Genomic DNA, 22500 nt, shown 5'->3' on the forward strand with positions numbered 1-22500 from the left:
ATGGTACTCTACGTGATAAACCAAAAAACTCAAGGGATAAAAATTTGATCACAGTAGCACTTTAAAGGCTTTGCAGGCCACCTTTGGCATTCTGTTTTGATATTTACCAATGGTGCCTCATCTGCATGATCCTGCAAACATATAAATATGTTAGGCCAAGTTTGTGGCCTTGTTAAATGTTTTTTAGCTTAAGATCACCAAAAATATTGCAACCAGGTTGGAGGGGACTGGAAAAGAGTGAGTTGCCATGGGAACCAATATCTTTATAGCCGTACATGTGTTGCCTGTAGAACCATTAACCCACCAAGTTTCAATGGTCTCTGGCTGCAAATTGACCATTAGATAGCTCTAATTATATACTTGATGTTAAATTGGATTGAGTCAATGACGCCATCAGTCCTCTTAATTGTATATTTACACATTTTTCAAACTTAAATACTATCGATCTCAGATGTCCGTGGACAAGGGCTTTTTTTAAGCCCACTTCATGGACCGTTGATTTCAGTCTGTGGTTGAAAAATTCTAATCACATGATAACATTTTTTGTGGCTCTGTGGTTTTGAAAATACTAACCATGTGGTGCTAGTCCTTCCTTCTTTCCAGGCCCAAGAAAAGTTTCCACCTGCTTCTTATTTCCTCGGAAAAGGCTGTTCCTGGGTTAGCCGTAATAGCTTCAGCCAATTTTACTCGCTGTCAACATCGTTTTGTGCTTTTCTCTTTGGGGAGAGCAACAGAAAATAGCGTCACAAGGTCGGTATTTTCGGAACCGCAGAGCCACAGAAAAAGTTGTCACTTGATCAGAACTTTTTAACCGCACACTGAAATCAATGGTCCGTGAACTGGGCTGAAAAAAAACCCTTGTCCACGGACATGTGAGATTGATAGTATCTCCAAAAACAATGCAGATATTTCCAAATGGTAAACGGCATTTTTAATCTTTCCTGGTATTCTATGTGATAAACCTAAAAATTCAAGGGATAAAAATTTGGTCATAGTAGCTTAGCTTGGTAAGAGTACCATAATACAATCAACAAGGTAGTGTGGTGCATTTCCATGAAGTGCATTATAGACAGGCAGTGTAAGCTTAATTATGCTGCATTGATTAACACTAAAAGCCAATAATAGTCACACAGAATTTAAGGAGTAATGTGACTCAGTGCTTCAGGCCTCCATAAAAATTGGTCATGTATGTGCATTTTGCATGGGTTTGAGCTTTTGAATTTGGTCTTGCAGGAGCCCAAAATAATAGAAGACGTCAGAGAAATGTTTAAGTATACCTAATAATAATTATAACTAACCTTACATTTAAGGCATGTATATGAAAATTGGGTCTTGTTGTGGAACTGGTTTTCCTTATTTCCTTTTTTTAGACATTTCCATTCTGCTGGAATCAACCGTCTTTCCCTTGGTGTCCAGGTATTCAACTTTAATGATATGCAAGAGAGTATCTTTTTAGTTCACAATGATATTGTTTATTTAACCCTTTCAGACCTTCAATCCAAGAGGTTTGCTTCTTCTTGGAAGGGATAACACTGTAGAAGATTCATTGCAGTAAGTTCTTTAGATTTAATTGCTTTTTACTGGTTAGTTTGGAAAATACAACACACCTGATAAGTTAGGTAACTTGTTAGGGGAGGAAAATCAGGTTTATGATTAGTCAGACGGGAGAACATGCCATGTCAGGGTCCAACATAGGTTTGGCAGGATGTGGGATTTGGATTAAAATTTGGGCAGGATGTGGGACGTGAAAAAATTAAAGGCGGGATATGGGATGAAAATAGGTGGGATACAGGATAGTTCGGTTATATGTGGGATAGTGTTACCTCACATAAGTTGAAAAGCTTTGATTTGCTTGCAGAATGAAAAATTTGGCTAAAAGACTATTAAACAATCCCCAGAAACAAAGCAAAAAAAAAAATTGACCTATTCCAGTCACTCGATTTTCTGTTGTTTGTCTTCTTAGAGTAACACATGGCACAGGTTAAAAGTAACCTTGTGGTCAAAGGTCGATTTCTTACAACTACGTTGCATTCATTGAAATGGTCGCCATGGCAACAGTATCAGCTCCACCAACCTCGAAATCTCTGACATAATAAACTGCTTTCCGATTTATTATAAAAAATCATGGAAAGGAAATATAAATAAATAAATAAATATTGCTAGTGCTTATCCGCCCTTACTTGCAGTTGAGGACTGAATTGCGAAGGGCACAGCTCACAACATCGGGCTGAAAACATACAAAGGTGCCTCAGGCTGCCGCTATACAGTCCATATTTGATGTCGGAGCACAGCACCACAGCTAGATGTTAATTAGCTGTGAGTCGATTTTGATGAGGGAGAAAAACCCTCGAGTCAGGTTGAGATTGACTGAGACTCAGCCCGGCTCGCAGTGGTGGGAGGCCCGATAGATAACCACTAAGCTACCCTGACTCCCAAAACATTACAAATAGTTTTCTCCTTAAGGTAAAATTTTTCTGGGGATGGTACTCCAGGGTAATAACAATGGACTTGCAGCAAGATATACATGTATATGCTTTTTTAGCCCTCTGGTATCTGCTCAACAATGTGGTATATGTTTGCAACACCCAAACGAGCTGTATCAAGATATTCACAACCCTTCAGGAAACTGCCAAATTCCTTAAGAGTAATAAAGACCTTTTTTCTGCATTTTCTATTCATGAAAAGCACCAGGCGTACGACTCCTGCGACCCTTCAGGTGCGATCAAGATTTAGAGTGAGCAGGTCCTTACAGGTTTTAGAGCAGAATGCAACATCTATCAGGGAACTGAACTGCCGCTTGCCACTTTCTTTAAATGCCCCCGAAGGAAGCATGGCAGCAAAGACGGTAGAGTTACGCAGTAGTCAGGAAACTATGCAAATGAGGATTAGAACATATGAAGCAAAATCTAGATATTCTGGGATGTGATGACATCAATCTACTGGGCCCGGTTGTTCGAAAGCTGATTAACTTAATCCAGGATTAGCGTAAACTTTGGTTTGCATTTTTAACTTTTGGGTGAAAGCTTCTTTTGGTTATTTTTTGGTTTTCAAGCTTGCCTTCGTCTAATGTAAAATTTTGCCAAATATCAGCGTTGTACAACATTTGGGAGTAGAGAAATAAACTCCTTGGTTATTTTTTAATCTGGGATTAGCGTTAATCGGCTTTCGAACAACCGAGCCCTGAGCTGCATGATCCTTGATGTAGGAAATGTACATTCAGTCGCTCATCACAAAAACCAAGTCTCCATGACTTTCCGATGTATGCGCAACTTTAGAAGCACAGAGAAAGAAGCATTCAAATCAACTTCATGGTCTGTAATGCTACCCAGTCCCCGAGAGATCATTGGGCCTTTTTGAAATACCATCAATACCACTACCTGCAGTGATCAAAGCTGCCAGAGACAAAATTTCAAAGATGCGGGACTGGGCGAGTGCGTATTGGTCTGTGCAAAAGAGAAGCACAGGCGAGGAAACTACCATGGCAAGGGCTGGAACACTTGCAGACTACCTGTATCAAAAGGAAGTTTTGGTTGGAGAAAAAGTCAGCTTCCAGTCGACTTCAAAAGCGTAAAACAGGGGCATGCCATACCAGGACGAACCTGAAGACAAAGTCTCCAAATTCAACTCCAGTAGTGATGAAGAAAGTTGTGTGGGTGAAGATCTTACAGAAGAAGGAAGCATTGGAGGGAATCTACAAATTACTTGAGATACAGATTTTCTCTTTGGGCGCAAAATCCTGATTTTTGGCTGATCTGCTCGTTTTAACAGACAATTCGTTTTCTAAAGTAGAGCCAGGAGCAGAAGATCAGCTGTCTCCTGAAAATGGCCAGCACCTGCCGTTGCTTACAGTTACGTTCAGTTGCGCTGGGTAAGGCAGACTGGCCAGGAAATGGCTTTATTACGGCGCATTTTGCCCCTCACCTGAGCTGACTTAAGTGTATCTTTTAAAACGTTGACAGTAAATAGGCATGCGAGCACATACAGGTTCACTCATTTGAATCCTCTGTAAGTGGCATTTTCAGTCTAACTGAACTTTTGTGTAAGTTTAAGTGATTTCATTGCTGCTTAATGAGAGTGGTACATTATTGGTTATGTGCCGCAACCTCGGTCCTAAATGGTTATAACACTTCGCTTGAACAGCAAGTGAAGCGCATCAAAGCTATTAATAACGTACCCCTCCTCTTCCCTCCCATCAATGTTGCATTCACTGGTTGGTTTTTGCACTCCAACTCATAAACATCAACATTGAAGGGGCAGAGGGGGCAAACTGCCGTCTGTGTTGCAACATTTGTGACTGAGACTGCAGCTATATAAACTGTCAATCAGTTGAAATATAGTGTTGAGCTGGAGCAAAGTGGTTTCAACCAGGCGGAATCAGGATGAAAATGCTGATTGCTGCGGGATGGAATAATAGTAGCGGTGGGATGCGGGATTGAAAAAGCCTAGTTTTCCCCTATTCCATCTGATAGACAACAAATCAAACACAACTGGTCACTTGTTAAAAAAGGGGAACTGACTGCTGCACTGGATAGACCTAGTAACGGACTGTACCACTTAGCCCGGCAATCTGCAAGCAACGAGACCCCGTTTGCGTTTATTGAAACTAACAGAAGCCCAGAGAATAATAACGTGCCTGCTGCCCGTCAGGAAAACCCCCTTTTTAGAGGAAACCTGAACCCTCCCGAATGCAGAACCAGGCACTTAGCAAATACCCCGAGGGTGAGGGGTGGCAAATCCAACAACTGTAAGATAACAAAATAAATCAAAACGACATTAATAAAAAATCTCGAAACGAGAGCAAGTTGGCAGCAACGTCAGCATAGAATGGCTCGACTCAGCAAAATCCCGCCCTTGTAGCACTTGCGTCGCCATGGAAACTGTCAAAATCGCCGAACCGTGAAAACAACGATTTGCTGCTATTCTTCGAACCGCAGCAAATAACGATTTTGGACCCTCATGTCATAGTGTAGGAAAACTCTGTGGACTATTAGGATTTACAATTTATAATTATTATTTTAGAGCATTGCAGACTGCAAAATCCATATTCCCTGGGAAAGTGTCGATTGATTTGATGTTTGGCCGACCACAGCAAACCCTAGATCAATGGCATAAGGAGCTGGTTGAGGTTAGTTGTGATTATCATCAGGACCGGAGTGATGATCCTATGCTTGGGTACGGTTCTTACCATTACCTACGCTGAAGGAACACTAACTTACAATGTTTTTTATTTGTTGTTTCATAAATTATATCTCTTTTTCCTTAATTAATTAATAGGCATTATCTGTGTGTGATGATCATGTATCTCTGTACCAGCTAACTCTTGAAAGAGGAACTCCTCTTTATCATGATGTCAAAGGTGGAAAACTGGTGAGGGATTTCATCTCAGAATGAAAAATTAATATTGTGTGATATTTCTTGACATTCACAAACCCATGCACTTCCTTGTATAATTTGTTCCAGTCTCTTCCTGTTTCCGATGTGTTGGCTGAAATGTACCAGTTAGCAGTGGATGTCAGTGAATATTCTTTTGAGTATTGTGCATTTTTGTTTTCTGTAAATTTTTCTTGTGTCATGAATAGTTTCCTGGGATCTATGATGTTAACAACTCACTGCTGGTCTTTTTTTCTCAAACAGACCCTACCTGCTTATGGATTCTATAGATATGAGGTGGCGAACTTTGCCAGACCAGTAAGCTTTCTTCAAGTTAAATAAGATGCTAAGAAAGTCAATGATTATGAGCATCATTGATTAATATTGTTGCACAACAATGTAATCAACACTTAAGCCCTCAGCACTGTGCTGCATTAATTTGCATTTAATCAACACTTTCATGCTTAGCACATATTCATGCACTCATGTAACCCGCATGTATTAAAGGACGTTCGCACGAAAATTTTCTAACATTGATTTTTTTTCTGCTAATTTTACCATTGAAAGATGATGAGTCAGTGATGTCAGAAATGTAAACAAAATGGGGGGTCACTGTTTTGGAGAGAACTTGCCCGGAAGAACACCCTAAATCTGAAAAAAGAGTTTAACTCATGTAGCTCGCCCTGTTGGCTTGCATGACTCACAGCCATGGCTTGCATGGCTCGCTGACTCGCACATGTCCTCACTCGGACGTTTTGAGTGTAGTCCTTCCTCAGAGCTAAACCCTTTTTTGTCTTTCACATAGTAGGACTATACTTTTTGTAACGGAAAAAACAGTGATGTTGTTTATTTTAATAAGTCATTTGGCAACATATCTTGTTTATTACAAGGTTTACAAATATTTGTCTCTCAAATTTTCAATTAAGAAGTCTAGAGCAGTATATTGAGTATACAACTACCGGAAAGTAACCACATTACAATAACGGTACAATGTTGTTATTATTTTGCACTGTTACGATATTAATAAACTTGAGTTTATTGTGAAATGCAATTACTCATTTTTCAAAATGGCCTGTTTACAAGGTGATGTAAAGGAAATTCCTCTGGAGTAATCGAAAGTAGCACTGCACAGATCTAATCTTGGAGAATATATACGTGATCGGATTTCTCTAATCTTGGTCACTACTCACCACCAATCAGTCGATCGCTGTCAAAGATTGGAATGTTGGACCTGCCATTGATTGGTGGGCATTTTCTAGGCATGGAATGAGCACACTTTGACGAGTGTGTTAACAACTTTCTGGCTGATTTCTGCATAATTTCTTGAAGCCACTTTTTCATACCTGTGTCCTCTGTGAGAAATTCGATTGTGTACTAATGGCACAAGATTTGAAACAGTTTCCGTTTTGAAACTACTTTCTTGTTGTTTCCTGTGAAGAGCTTTCCAATGCTGTAAGCCCATTTCTTTTGAGTTATCGTCTGATAGATTTACCACCTCTGGGCCCGGTTGTTCAAAAGCCGATTAACGCTAATCCCAGATTAAAAGTTAACCAATGAGTTTATTTCTATACTCCCAAATTCTGTTCAACGCTGATATTCGACCAAACTTTACATTAGAAGAAGTCAATCTTGAAAAACAAAAACAAGCAAAGGAAACTTTTACCAAAAAGTTGAAAACATGAAACAAAAGTTCATGCTAATCCGGGATTAAGTTAATCGGCTTTCAAAAATGGGGCCCTGGTGTCTAAATGTGAATAAATTAAAGTTTTGAATGAAAGTGGCCTGGGGTGAATAATAAAATATTTAATTATAGATTATTATGGAGATTTTGCATGATCTGCTTGTGGGGTCAAGTTGATGAGAGAGTGGCAACAGATCCAGAGATAGGTCAAGTTTGCGTGTCGTGCATAGACAAATGGCATCACTACCTCTGTGGCAAACGTGACGTAACAGTCCATTCAGATCACCAGTCCTTGGAGATCATTTTAAAAAAACCTCTAAGCAAAGCCCCACGTACACTACAAAGAACTACGCTCAGACTCCAGAAATACCAGTTTACCGTACGTTACAAGAAAGGCAAAGAACTTTTTATCGCAGATACCCTTGGTCCGCGCAGCCATTAAGAATGGTGCGCATGCAAAGTGTTTCGTTTGGAGCTAGCGCAAGTGAATGTAACGCCAAACTGAGTCACAGACTCCTTACAGTCTTGAGAGGAATGGTCCTCAGTGGTTGGCTCTTGGAGAGAAAAGAAGTACCTGGAGAAATAAGAGCCTACTAGGGTTTCAGAGACGAAATCTCAGTGTATGATGATGTCCTTTACAAGTCCCATCAAGTCATCATGCCCGCATCCCTGAGACCCGAACTGTTACGAAAGACACACAAGGCGCATTAGGGCATGGATAGTAGCATACGAAAAGCATGCAAGTCGATATATTGGCCAGGAATTTAAGCAATCAGGGAAGCATGTTTGTCGTGCAGTATTTGTGCCCAGTACCTGAGCGAGCGACCACACGAACCTATGAAGTTGCATGACATACCGTCCAGACATTGGTCCAACTTAGTGAATGTGGATTTGTTTCATTTGAATGGCATCAATTACCTCATTTTGGTGGATCATTATAGTGACGTTATCCAACTGGAACCTTTGCGAAATATCTTGGCCAGCACAGTCATCGGTTGCTATGAAGAGAAATTTTGCCCGATACAGAGTTCAGATGAATATGTAACTGATAACGACCCACATTTTGACAGTAATGAATACTCATGTTTCGCTCACAAGTCCGGATTTACCGTGCTAAAATCATAAATATCGTGAAGAAATCTCGTCATGAGGACCCGTATATATTGTTCTCTTGGCTTATCGAAACACGCCTCAACAGGGACTCGACCCTTCCCCTGCTCGGCGTCTAATGTCCCGCAGACTGGCCCCACAAACAGTGCCCCCCATGTTGTCTTAAAAAACATTTCAGAAAAGAGGAAAAAGTCCAAGATGCACTACAACAAGAGGGCGTCGAACCCACTCGAAGAGTTTGCACAAGGGGAAAAGGTCAAATCTCAAAACCAGGCCCACAAATATGTCTCAACCATGGATTTATGGAGTGGTAGAAAGCCCAAGCCACAAACTTGTGTAGTGAACACACTGTTAGGGCCGATCCACCATAATCATGCACAGACCCAAAGCGCCAAAGCAGAGCCACTTCACGGACATAGCACAATCATTGACGAGCTCGAAGTTGCATCCATCCCTTCAGAAGGAAACCAAGACAGACAACCACAACCAACCAACAATGAATCAACAGAGGAAACAGTCCCCAGTACAGCTCAAGCTGCATCAGAAACAGTGTTTCCTCGAGAGACTGAATGTAGACAGTGCCGCTCTCAACAAGAAAGGAAACGGCCCTTAAGATTCAGAGACTATGTCATGTAGACTCATGGGCAATTTATTAAAGAACTTTAAGAATCACTTGGAGACAATTTATGATTACACTATGAAGCTAGTTATCTTTTGCTTTCCAAAAGAGAAAGGGTGTTGCACTCAGCACTGCACTGCACTATCATTTAAGCAACACTTTTGCGCTTAGCACATACTTACTCACATACTTGATATGTAACCCGCATGTATTTAAGTTGTAACAAGTGCATTAAAGTTCAATTTTTGACTGCTCATAACAGAGTTGTCAACAATATCACTTATTTTACAATAATGATCTTTTAGGGGGCAGAAAGCAGACACAACTTGTCATACTGGAATGGCACACAGTACATTGGAGTGGGTCCAGGGGCTCACAGCAGGTTATTTCATTTCATTTAAAAAGAAATCATTACATGGTATGGAAATTAACCCCAGCTCAACGCTCATTTTTCATTTAATGGTATTTAATAGTAAGTGAGAGCTAAACAGGGGACATCAATAACTTTACTATATTTACAGGAACAGGCGTTTTATAATTAGGTGGCCTACTGTAATGATGTCCAGGCATATTTTTTTAATAAAATAACTATAATTTCATATGTTTGAAACATTTTACAGATTTACTACCTGTGAAGAAGGAAACCAAAGAAGGCAGGCGAGAGTGCAGACTTTAGAACCAAATAGCTGGATGAAAGAGGTGATCACTGTCTTTCTTGTGAAAATTATTTCACGATTCCCACTGTTTATCGTAACTGGAATTTTCTTATTTATTGGTCCACCGTTACTAACTTTAAAATCTTGAGAGAGCTGGGTCGAGGAGAAAATGACGTCAAAGACTCACTAGTTTAAGAATGCAATGCGTGTGTACGCGGCCGAATTAATATGCAGCACGCGAGTTTCGGGCTTTCAGACTTTTAAACCCGTGTTTTGCATATGTAATAAATTGCGTTTACACGCTGAAATTTTAAGCTAGTGAGTAAATGACGTCATTTTCTCTAGATCCAACCCTCTGAGGTCCAATCGGCCAGTTTTGAACGTGAGTAATGGCAGACCGTGGAATCGAAAACTTACACTCAAAATAAACAGCCTTTGGATAAAACTCAAAGCTCAAAATTTTGCCAGTTAGGTGTTAAGCAAACACGCTTTCAAAATCTGAAGAAAAAAAGGAAATGATTTTTTGATCATAGTACCACTTTAAGCCAAAATTAAACAAACAGAGTGATTCCATCCATGCAAAGCTGTTTGCTTAACACTTCTAACAGTTTTCATTCTCTTCACCTCTTATTTATGATTCATTTTCGCATTCTGTTTTTTTTTTATTGTTCGTATCTAAATACTTAGCTTGTTACCTTTCATTCCATTGTTTTTGAGGAATTGTATATATGCGGAATTTTTTATCCATGAACTTGAACTTGAAAATAACCGAAACGTCATTCTTCTTATTTGTTATCGCTCGTTTTGGAGCAATTGCAGAGTACCGCGCAACACCTCACCATTAGGCCAAGTAAAAAAAAACACGTTTCTCGTTTGGATTTCTATAAAAGAAGAGAGTGGGCGGGCGGTTTTTTTTTTTTTTTCGCTATTTATTATTTCCTATTGCATGCTTTCTTCACACATTATTACCTTCCCCCAGGGATACGTTGAAGCTCCTAGGTCAAATATTAATAAAACGAAACATCAGATATTGATTAAACTCCGTTGATAAAACCAAATTTTGGCATTCTTTGAAGAACGAGTCGGAATACAATAGAGCTTATTCTTATTCAATGAAATGCAAATAAGTTGAAGGATATTCTGCAATTTAGCCCTCGTCTTTATAACAAATAACAGAACATTCCTGATTATTTTGGCTTTTAAATGAACTTGTGCATATAAACTGTTCTTTTTTTTTTGGTTTTTTTCCCTCTCGGTAAGGTTGAATCAATGGGGCATGCAACCAGACAGCAAGTTCCTCAAACAGACTTTCAAATGTAAGTTATTTTGCATTCGATGAAAGGAAACATTCTAATTGTTTCTGTCCTGTGTGGTGTCCCTCGGGTATCGATTTTGATGCTAATTGCGATTTCAGCGTTCGGATGCTATCTTGTTTCATCACCAGAAAAGGGTACAAAACCATTCTCCCCAAAATTTATGTTGTGGTTTGAAACATTTGATTTAATTTCCTTTGTTTCAGATTAGCGTATAGCACTTTAATTACGGATTTTGCGGATGGTATTTGATCCGCAAAAATAAGTTCCAGCAGAAAAAAAACACCAGCAAAATTAAAAGAATCAAAAATGGCTTTCAACTCACTTGTGTTACTATGTATTATACATTAGGGTAAAAAAGATCGTTCTTTTTGATATTTGCGTTGAGACAAAGTAATCGGAACTTGCTACAAACAAAACGAAGCGGTGAAAGGTTAGGTCAATACTTTTTCAGTAACTGAGGCACAAGAAACAAACTCAAAGCAGTCAATCAAAAGGTCTCGTGAAACTTCTTCAAACGGGTCATCTGAAGGGATGCCATTTTATGAGGCTTCCAGGATGCGACATTTTTTCCACCCATTCTGGATGATTGAGGGGGTTTTTTATGAAAAAAGTAATGACCGTTGAAAACAGTCTTGCTACTTGAAAAGAAATCCGCAAAAATTAGTTCCCAGCAGAAATTTCAGTCAATTCCTTCGATGGACTGGCATCCCATCCAGGGGGGAGTAGAAATACTCCTAGTCGCTTCATGCCATGGAAACCGGGATAAACTCCGGCCTGATGGGCCACTTGGCTTGTATGCAGACTTAACCTACCTTACCAAGCCACAAAACTTTGTTGCCTCAAATTTCAAAAAATCGCCAATCCGCAAAATAAGGGGCCCGCAAAACTTTCATGCTATCCGGTATGATAATTACTATTAGGCCAAGACAATTGAAATCAAAATTGAACTGGTTTAAAATTTGTTGCCCTCAATGAGCACACCTTGAAAAACAGCAAGAGAAGTTAATTCACTTAAACTTTGCTTCTTCTTCTTCTTCTTCTTCTTCTTCTTATGGAGGATTTTTTGGGAAAACTTCTTCTAAAATGCTCATTTTAATGGTCGCCACATTTTCAATTTTAATACCCTCGTACCAATCCTGCTCAAATTATATGCACTTATGTAATTGTATATTTTTGTTACTTTTTGAATTGGCTAATACAAGAGCTATTGTTGATCATTGACTTTTGAAAAGTTGGTGGTTCCTAAAAGAGCCATTTGCAAGATGAATGTCCACTTCAGTCATAGAAACGGTTGTCAAAAGATTTCTTCTACACACCCTAAAATAACATGACACAGTCCCTTTAAAATGCTACATTGTACATAGATTAAACCTAAGGTGTTACATTTGAACCACAATAACCACGGTTCCCTCGAAAACTTTGCTTGATTTGATGAGCACAGTTGAAACCACGTTTTGACACACCCTATAAGGATTGCACCCCCCGCGCGACCTTATCCTCTAAGACCTCGATGAGGGATCCATAAAGAAATGCTTTGCAGACTACCTTCCAGTCATGGTGAACATGCAGAGCAAAGGTCAGCTACTACCCTTGAAATTAGTTACAGTAATCACGAGTTTAAAACCCGAAAATGGTAATAGGGCATTCCTTTACTGATATTAATTATCATTACATCACAAACAAGATGATTCTGAGCAAAAACGACCTTTATCCAGGCAATCAGGCCAACTTTTTTTTTTCAAGATTACCCAAATGCAATCTGTTTCAGTCTTGTCCATTTGTGTCTATTCATGCTTTTCTTTCCGTTTGCTGTATTTCATTTATGTTGTTCAACAGTTTTAAGTGGTTATTGCAAAGTTTCATTCTACATTTTTGAGCCTTTTGGATGTCATGAAATTACTTTATTTTGTGTAAAATAGCCCCTTTAAGCTTGTGAACTGTTCAGTAACCCTTGTAAGCTTAATATTATATAATTCTAAATATCTTGTCATGTTTGTGAGCCTATTTTACATTGCAAAATAATCTGTTGGTGGTGTGTTGGTAACCTGTCGGTTACTTGTCAGTCAACTGCTGGCCGACAGTTGACAACAGTGGGCCGACAGTCGGTGGAGGGCAGTTCTTCTTCACAATTTCCATGTATTTCCTTTCAGACTGGAGGAAATAGTTATGTTAAGCCTTAGAACTGCCAATGGTCTCACAAAGAAGGTACAGAAGGTTACACAGTGTGTGAATTTTTTTTTTTCATGCAATATGTGACTCTAAACTTTGAACACAATGTATCTGTTGCAGTTAATTTTTGTTTTCAGTTAATTTTTTTTAGCTAGGTAATTTAAAAGGGATTTTCCTTTTATGGGGGTGTAGCTAAAAAACAGGGGCTTGGTTTTTTAGGGGGTCTAAAAAAGAACGAGACATTCCTCTTCTCCGTTCTACTTCTCCTGCCCCTCCCTCATCTTTCCCATTGCCCCTATCCTACCCCACCCTTTTTTCACAGATCTAACCCCCTTACCTTCCAGCCCCCTCCTTGAATACCCCTTAAAAACCCCCCCCCCCCCCCCCCCCTACAACACTGATAAAATGGCGGAGTCACGCCAATGCAATCGCGTAAATGAAATCGATTTATTTAGAGAAATACAGGAATTGAAAAGACTCGCAAATAAATTGTTATTCAAAAGATGATTTTTGCAGCAAGGCCAAACATTTCTTGAACGAAAAACAGAGAAGAAACTCGGCCTTTTAGGAAATGAGGATCGATCTGAGCCGAAACAATTAACAAACTGGGAACATCAGATGATAACTCAAAAGAAATGGGCTTACAGCAAGGGCAAACTCTTCAAAGGAAACAACAAGAAAGTAGTTCCAAAACGGGAACTATTTCAGATCTTGTCCCAAGTACACAGTCGAGTTTCTCACAGAGGACACAAAAAATCAGCCAGCAATCAGCCTACTTCCTAAAATGCGGGCAGTGTCCCTAACCTTACATGAAAGCTAATCATTCAAAATAAGTGCTCAGTAACCCAAATCACTAAGCTGAGCATTTGACCCTAATGACTAAAATTTGTTGGCCTTTGATAACGAGAGAACAATTTTACCCAGTTTTTGAAAAATTTACCAAGTAACAAAAAAAACTAAAACTAACCAGTTGAAAATAAACATTAACTGAAAACATTAACTGCAACACATCAATTGTGAAAAAGTTATTTGATGCAAACCGTTCTCATTTACAAGGGAAACAATTAATATCACCTCTCTTCATTAGGTACGGTGCAGGAGGGTCGTGAAGGGGGGGGGGGGGGGGGGGGCCTAATCCCATTAACCAGCAAATTGTTTTTTTCAAATCCCAGCTCAAGTCCCCACAATCCCAGCCAGTGTTGCTCAAATTGAAATCCCATTCCCATTTTTCTATTGTCTTCGTTTCATGAATCCCAGTCCGAGCCGCACAAAATCCCATTTCCCAGCCTCTAAACAAGGCAAATCCCAGCTCTCATTTTACCCCTTCACGACCCTCGTGCAGGGCAGTCATTGAGGGCCTGGGATTTTCCCTGCCTACCTAAAGTTTCATCCCCACCTATTTAAAGAGAGGAACAATAGAGTTAATGCAACAAAATCACTGTTTTCCCCACTAAAGTTTCTAATTTCCCCTCCTACTTAAAAGGTTTGTGACAGCCTTGACATTGTATCATCATAAATTGTCTATATGGTTAAGCCAGTACTCTCCTGCTTTTACTACCTTACTTTGTGTTTCATTCCCAGTCAGGGTTTTATATTATATACTGGATGTGCCAAACTGTAGGTATTTAACAGCTTTCATTTAGGGGGTGAGCCCTGGTTGTAATTCCTCTAGTATATTTTATAGAAGTCTCATCATAGAATGCAATAAGCATCAAATTAATGCTCCTTGAATGTAGTTTTGAATCCAAGAAAGTAGCCTTTTGTTTGAACGTTATTTTTTTTTTATGTAATAGGTTCTGAAAGCAAAAATAGGATGCAAAGGATCTTAGATTTTTCTGAAATTTTTTGAAGCAATTGACATTGTGAGAAATATTCAACCAAACGGTGTCAGCAATATTTTTTGTTTTGCATTTGTTATCTTCCATCAAAGTTGAAAATAGTGTTTTTGATAGGGAATTTAGACAAAGTATGGTATAAATCAAACAATTAAGAAAAAAACATTGATTTGTACATCAAACTCTGTTAAAATAGTCCTGAAAATTTGATTTGAATCGGACAAAAGCTTATACAGTTGTAGCTCCGTAAAAGGGCAACACGTTGGCAATATTCTAGAGCCGAGAAAACGCAAGTAAGGCTTTTATGGTGAAGTCACGCTTTTGCCGCAACCCACTAGATGTGCTTTTCAGGGCTTTTTGAAAAATGCATGATGGGCTTAAATCTTTAATAAATCGATACTCTATTGTCATAATGTTTCTCCACAAAAAAGGATTTTCAGTAATTTTATATTCATACCTATGGCGAGACCTTAAATGAACTCTCTAGGGCATTAAAATGTTACATTTATGTGCATAACGAAAACCATTGATTGATTGACCAATTAGTCTCTGGTCAGTGAAAAGGATCCCTTGCCTTTGTAGCTGTCCTAGATAAGTCCATCCTTAACATACTTTTGGATTTTTCTTTTTTGGATATGGACATTGTCATTTTGTGAGTGTTGTTGAAGTTATGGAGTGAACCATCCCGAGTCGTTTGACCTGTAAAGACGGTGGTGGACAAAACACTGACCCCTAGTCCATCGACTACCCTAAAAGTACTATTTTGAATGTGTACTATTTATTGGTCTACATCGAAGAGGCATCTTAAACACTCATTTTAATCGGCATTGATCAACAGTATTTAAGTCTAAGCATCCATTTTAAAGAGGTTAGCTTTCGATAACAATTGTTGTGATGGCCAATTACTTCATGTAAGTGAAGTGAGACTCGTGCAATTCCTGGATTTAGTCACTTAATTCAGTTCTTTCAGTAGTGTAATATTTATGTCACGTATTGTGTGACATTCAAGTAACGGTGTTCTTTCGTCGTTACCAAGGCATGATGGGTTTGTAAGAAAGGGAGTTAAAAATGTGCTTAAAATGGTTGCTGTGTGTATTGACTTCGTGGCCCGTGTGATTTACTTTGTGTTCGATAATACCACATTAAAAGTTACGTACTCATTCGAAATAGTATTTTTTAGAGGTAGTCCCTTTGTGTAGTCCATGGGGGTAGTCCATGGACTGGGGGTCAGTGTTTTGTCCACCATTTGTTAAAACATTAGGGCAAAAAAGTACCGTAGGATGGAAACCAAGGAAAAGAGTATGCTTTAGCCTCTTTTCTCGTCTTTTTGCATTTAGTATGACACAATTTATTCCATAACTTTAGCGCTGTTTATTAAAGGAAAAAAAGAACCCATAGGTGAATCCATTGGGTGACTTTTTGTCCAGATCCTTTAAAGTGCCAATCAAGTAATAACTGCTGCTTACAATAGATGACGGACTTCTCGAAATAAAGAGGAATTATGTTTCTTTTTTCAAAAATTCATCTTCAGTTTCACTTGCAGAATGAAACTGTAATTATTTTAAAAGTTCAAACACCATTCTACCTAGTACCTCTATTTAAAAGGCCTCTAAAATGAATTAAGCATTTTTCTTTCATATGCACTTTAACGTTATCCTAAAGGAATGGTTTATTGAGATTGTGATTGAATAATTTTGTTCGCAGAGGTGGCAGACCTTCTCACCATTTCCCAAGTCTTTGTCACTGTATGATGCATTTAAAGATAACTTGGACATTCAAGACTTAGTGAAATCAGGCCTCTTGATATTGAGTGAAAAGTATGTTTTAATTCTGTTTTCAGTTATGTCAATAAAAATGTAGGTTTAGTGACGACCACTTTGAGTGTCCTATGATGAACTCACTTATCTCATTGGATTCACAGAACATTATAAAAAGGGTCAAGTTTGAAGTAAAAAATATGCTGTTTCTGCAAATTGAAAATGGCCATAAATTTTTGTTTCATGAAACGGTCTATCAGTGATGAAATAATAATTGTAGAATTACTTTGCTTGATTGCTAGTGCTCACTTGGCCTGGAAGTTGCCATTGTTTACAGTCATTTTTTAGTTTAACAGGTTTAGCTTTAGTGAATGTTTCACTGTTGAATGACAGAGTGAGAATGTAATTTGCAGAATAAGCTAGTTTCAAATAATTTATTTTTTTGTATTTTTTATTTAAGAGGGGAAAAAAAGTTTATCCATACAGAGGTCACTGCTGTATTTAATGTTAATAATTAACCTGTTTTGTGAGAAGGTTTTTTTTTACTTTTGTTAGACACCTTGATCATGCAGAATAATTCCCCAATTGATTGCACCAGTCTCCAAATTACCTGTAAACGTATTCTTGTAAGGAACCTTTTTTAGGTACAAGGTTTAATTTTCCCTAGGATCAGTATCCACCAGGGGCGTAGCGTCCATATACTCACGTACGCTCGTGCGTACATTCTAAATCCGGGAATCCTTATTCCGTGGAGGCATTATTTTTTTTTTAGTCATAAAATCGGACCAAGTTTTTTAAATTTCGAATTAAACTGGTGTCTCTGTGTGTGAGTATTTCCAGTATCTTTTCATTAACCCATACAGGCTTGGCCAAACGGATCCAACATCATCCAACATTGTTGGACGCTATTGAAAGTGTCGAACGAGGTGGTCAAACGAATGCGACATGTTGGATCAAGGATTTTGGACTCAAGAGTCTGGAACCAAACCCTAAACCCAGAATCCTTAGAAAACAAACTCTCGCCATGTTGGCGTTTTCAAGTTCCTTTTAAAATTATCAATAGAGTCACTCTCTGTGATAGAAAGAGGACGGCTGTTTCAGAATCTGGGAACTGCAATAGCAAATGCCCGGTCTCCAAAGATCTTGCACCATGCAGGTGTGAGGAACCGTGAGAAGACCCAGGGCATCACTGCGTAGGAAGTAGCGTCCCGGGGTCTTGACTTGCAAAAGATCCTGCAGATATATTGGCGCCATGCCCCTGAGAGCTTTGAACACAAGAAGGGCTATCTGTTCGAAGAGAGGTTGCTAAAGCTTTCTTCGCTCAGACATTCAAAACTTTGCTCGTTCACCATTCCGTAGCTTGAACTGACCTACCAAGGCGCGAAACAGATGTAACGAATAAACTATCACCATGGATGCCCATAGCAAAAAAATACTCTAGGGTTAGGGTTAGGGTTACCTTAACCCTATACCCTTCAAAGCCCCCACACAGTGTCAGTCTTCAGTATCACCAGCGCCCCAGTTCCCGTTTATTTTTTAAGGATATGTTATGATGATCTTATAACAGAGTTTTCGACGTCTTGCCCTTTGCTTGTACTGTAAACCCCCTGTTTGTGTTGTAGCTTGCTGCAGAGAAAACTCCGTAGATGAGGAAAATAAACAAATAACTACTGCATTTTTCTTCGCATTTATTTGTCGAAATGTCCTTCGAAAATAGTCGGAAATGGCAACCTAAATTTCAAACGTTTCTGTGGGAGCATGCCCCCAGACCCCCCTACTTCGGAGCGCCTTTGGCGCTCGAGACATTCTTCGTGTGCGTAGACCTTCAAAATCTCACGCTACGCCCCTGGTCCACAACATGCAAGTTCCATTCCAACTGTGAGAACACAGTTTAGGGTTAATAGTGTAGTAGTCAAGACCACAATATCAGGGAAATTGTGCGTTTTTTTATAAAAGCATGAAACTTCTCACCAATCTCTACCAAGGGACAGTTAACAATTTTGGATATAGAGGCATGGCTAAAATGTCCTATAAATAAGCTGGTTTTGAGAAAAATGCTGACGTCAGCAGTTTTCTTGAGATATTTTTAAGTGTAGAGCGTGGTTTCATTAAAAAAATATTGTTGAACGTAGTGTCAAGACTTCCAGAAGATATCAAAAAATATTCAAGCATAATATCACCAGGGATTAGAATTGTAATAAGCATAATGGTAAGAAGAGCACATCAATAATATAACTTTCAACTAAAGATGTCATCTTAAATTAGATCTTGTTTTGCATCATTTTGTTAGTTAGTCAGTAAACACCTTATATACTTTGAGAATGATGCGTTCCACACAAGACGCTAGAAACATGGCTCTGACCACAAAAGCACAGGGCTGTGCACTGAAGGTTTGCTTCCGAGCACTTTCACAACCCTCGCAGGCTTCCTAGCAGGAACAATAAATGAGCTCCCAGCGGCTTTGCTGGGCTTGTGGAAAATTTTTTGGCCACAAAGGTTTCCATTGACCATTCCTCTCCCATCCCCATTCAGCAGGACTTGGAAGCTCTGGAAGTGCTACTGAGGTGTATTTGACCCCAAACATGGCTACCTTGATACGATTCTCCGAGGAAATGTTGCTTTAGAGCTGCAGAATTTGGGGGAATCCTATTTAAACTACGGGAATGCATGTGAAATAGTTGCCGTCTTGCCTTATCCACAGTCTTGATGATATTTCAAGGTGTAGACAGGCCAAATACAACCCCTATTGGTGAAGATAGGAAATTCAAAGACCTCAGATTCGTTCATTAAGCCCCATGCAAACGGACGCAACAACTCCCTACTTTGTTGCGTCCGTTTGCACGGGACTAAAAGTTTGACCAGTTTCAAACTTCGTGCACAAACGTGCAAACCGACGCAAAATGTAACACCCAATCGATGCTTTTCATCACGGAGACCACATTGACGACATGACATAGAAATGGTTATCCCTGAGACCAAACCTTCCACGAATCTCTGTTTCTACACTCTAACAAAGATTCACAAACCTAACCCAGTCGGAAGACCCATCATATCAGGCTGCGATGGCCCTACTGAACGAATCTCATAATTTGTTGATCACCTACTTCAGTCTATTGCTAAAACACAAAAATCATACCTTAAAGGTACCAGAGATTATTTAAACTCTATGGAGAAAATTATAGTCTAAAATTAAATGTCACAATCCTTGTCTCAATGGACGTTACTAGCCTTTACGCTAACATCCCGCAGTGGGAAGGAATTGGCATTGTATGTTGAACATTCTATGAAAACAACCCTCCGATTCCACCTCACTTCTTCAGAGAAATGCTAAGATCTTGATAGAAAATTATTTCCTTTTCAACGAGAAAAACGTGGAGCACGGATCCGCAGTGGGAACGAATATGGCATTATCTTTTGCTAACATTTTCATGGTGGAAGTTGAGACAGATATCGTCAACCAAAGTCCTTACAAAGCACTCATTTGGAAAAGATACACTGAGGACATCATTTCTCTATGGATCATAAACAAAAAAGCAATCAACAACTAGCGGTAGTCAATAGCTATCATCCTACAGCAAAATTCATGGCTGAGATTTCAGATACTGAAATACCGGTAACCTTTTTGAATACATATGTAGATAAGGGCGAGAGATTCAAAAAGGTGAAAAAGCACTCTATTTGAAGTCACTTTTAGCGAAAGAATGTCGGCTCTACAAAATGAACAAAAATCAGTGGCTAATCTCAAACATATCATAAAGAACAAATGGCATCTTACATACAAAACCAGCCCTTACCAAGAGGAATCTTTAAAACCCCTCCCTAATTTCACATTAAAAAGGGAGGTCTTTGAGATAGAACAAAGCTCTGAAGTCTTTGAAATTCAATTTCTTATCTTGCCCAATAGGAGACGCGTTTGGCCTGTCTACACCTTGAAACATTTTTTGTATGCTTCACTAAAATTTCATGCTATTTACAGAGTGTTACTGATAATCAAAATAAAGGACGTTTAATATGAATACGACATTTTGCTGGTTTCTGGATCAAAATAACACATTTCTGAATAGATCTGTAGCTGATTTGAAATTTCCTTTACAATTGACAGGAAACTACATGAAAAAGTGAACCCCGTTAATTTCCGTTGCATGACTTTTTGGGCATGCCTCTGTATCTAAACTTGTTAACTTCATGAAGGCCAACAAACATGCAGAGTTTGATTCTTCTATCATAAAACGCACAATTCCTTCTCTTAACAGCCTGACTATAAGTAGGGTCGTAATTTTTAGTTTTAAATGGCTCCACAATGTATATCGTGCAATTGAAAATTTGAAAATTGAAAATTTTATCCATTTTATTTTGCCTCTAAATATATTGGTCTATCATTTGTTTATTTTCAGATGTATAAGGACTACTGACAAGGGAATGTCTGTTGTTGACAGCATTGTTCCAACATTGTTGGTGCATTTAGAACGTAAAATGTCGGGTAATGACTTCAACAAAAACAAGAGTATTTTGGTTCCTGAACTCTCTCTCACTCGTCCACCATTGCCATTAACTTTAAGGAGAAGATAAATGATATCGTTTTAAAGAGCATACTCATTAGGTAATTTATTTGAGTACCCCTAGGGGTACTTTAATTAGAATATTTTCTGTACAAAATTACCAGTTAAAGGTTAGTGAAAATAAATTGCATGCAGTCACATTAATAGAGTGTACGCTGTTTATGAGTCAATGAGTTAGTGCAGTTAGAACCAAACCAAACCATAAAATGAAAGCTAACATTTCAGAGAGTGCTTAGGCCTAATCACTGAAACGAGGGCTTAGGCTTAATCATTAAATTATTGCTATATTGACTGTGAGTCTCATTGACGCATGCCTCACATTATAATAGGGTAGGGCTACACACGTAGGCTATAACATTAATATTGAAGCCACCACACTTTCATTGAAAAGAATATTGATATTTTAATACTCCATTTTGCTCACCCATTTAAGGTGGAATAATATAAATTATTGACAATGATTCAAACCCTAAATTAATGCGAAAACACTTTTTCTAAAATGCTAAGGCCAGATTCAAACCGTCAAAAATTGAGATAGTAAAATAATTTAATTATAATTATTATATGTTTCAATATAAAAGTTTCCCTTGGACCTTAGGATCACTTATCTTTCTTCAAAAATGGTCACCTCAAACTACGTAGGAAAGGTAAGGATTTTACGAATTAAGAAACTGCAAACATTTTTGGTAGATGGTTTAGGTAGCAGTAAATGTTCCCGAAACGAGATATCTTATTCCCTTTGGGGGACATTGCTGGAACTCAGGGCACAGCCTAAGGGTCCCCTAATCAGTGATGTAGTTGTAGAATCCTAGTATGAAGGCATGTCAGGGTCTAAGTGCACAGTTCAAGGATACCCTTACAAGGAATTTCCTAAGGATTCTAACCCTAAGGTTCTTGATAGGCCTGAAGGATGGAGAAAATACTTTGTTTGAGGCGTACAGATACAGTAGTACTTAATAGGACGGCTGCTTGTGGTTGAAAGGCATAATTCTCACAAGTTACCTGATCATTGAACCCCTTTTACGATTCCATACTTCTTGTATGACCAAACATTCTTACAAGTTACTTGAGCATTGAACCCCTTTTACGATTCCATACTTCTTGTATGACCAAACATTCTCACAAGTTACTTGATCACTGAAGTTTCTTTACGATTCCATACTTCTTGTATGACCAAACATTCTCACAAGTTACTTGATCATTAAACCCCTTTTACGACTCCATACTTCTTGTATGACCAAACATTCTCACAAGTTACTTGATCATTGAACCCCTTTTACGACTCCATACTTCTTGTATGACCAAACATTCTCACAAGTTACTTGATCATTGAACCCCTTTTACGACTCCATACTTCTTGTATGACCAAACGTTCTCACAAGTTACTTGATCATCGAACCATTTTACGATTCCATACTTCTTGTATGA

The 22500-nt window shown here is 38.7% G+C and overlaps 1 protein-coding gene across 4 annotated transcripts in view; it reads left to right on the top strand.

Annotated features, from left to right (window-relative positions):
- The window catches only part of LOC137969781 (radical S-adenosyl methionine domain-containing protein 1, mitochondrial-like), a 30707-nt gene that overhangs the window by 5000 nt on the left and 3207 nt on the right, over nt 1–22500 (top strand). Inside the window, exons 5-16 of one of the 4 annotated variants that reach the window (XM_068816142.1) lie at nt 1371–1416; nt 1490–1551; nt 5020–5125; nt 5275–5367; nt 5461–5511; nt 5635–5688; nt 9086–9162; nt 9401–9479; nt 10697–10752; nt 12903–12957; nt 16461–16573; nt 20908–20993. In XM_068816142.1, the coding sequence (XP_068672243.1) occupies nt 1371–1416; nt 1490–1551; nt 5020–5125; nt 5275–5367; nt 5461–5511; nt 5635–5688; nt 9086–9162; nt 9401–9479; nt 10697–10752; nt 12903–12957; nt 16461–16573; nt 20908–20993 (878 nt within the window). Of the gene's footprint in view, nt 1–1370; nt 1417–1489; nt 1552–5019; nt 5126–5274; nt 5368–5460; nt 5512–5634; nt 5689–9085; nt 9163–9400; nt 9480–10696; nt 10753–12902; nt 12958–16460; nt 16574–17376; nt 18188–20907; nt 21217–22500 lie in introns of those variants that run through there. The other 3 variants (XM_068816143.1, XM_068816141.1, XM_068816140.1) reach the window with 3 other exon arrangements.

Source organism: Montipora foliosa, chromosome 9, assembly GCF_036669935.1.
Source record: "Montipora foliosa isolate CH-2021 chromosome 9, ASM3666993v2, whole genome shotgun sequence".
NCBI lineage: Eukaryota > Metazoa > Cnidaria > Anthozoa > Scleractinia > Acroporidae > Montipora > Montipora foliosa.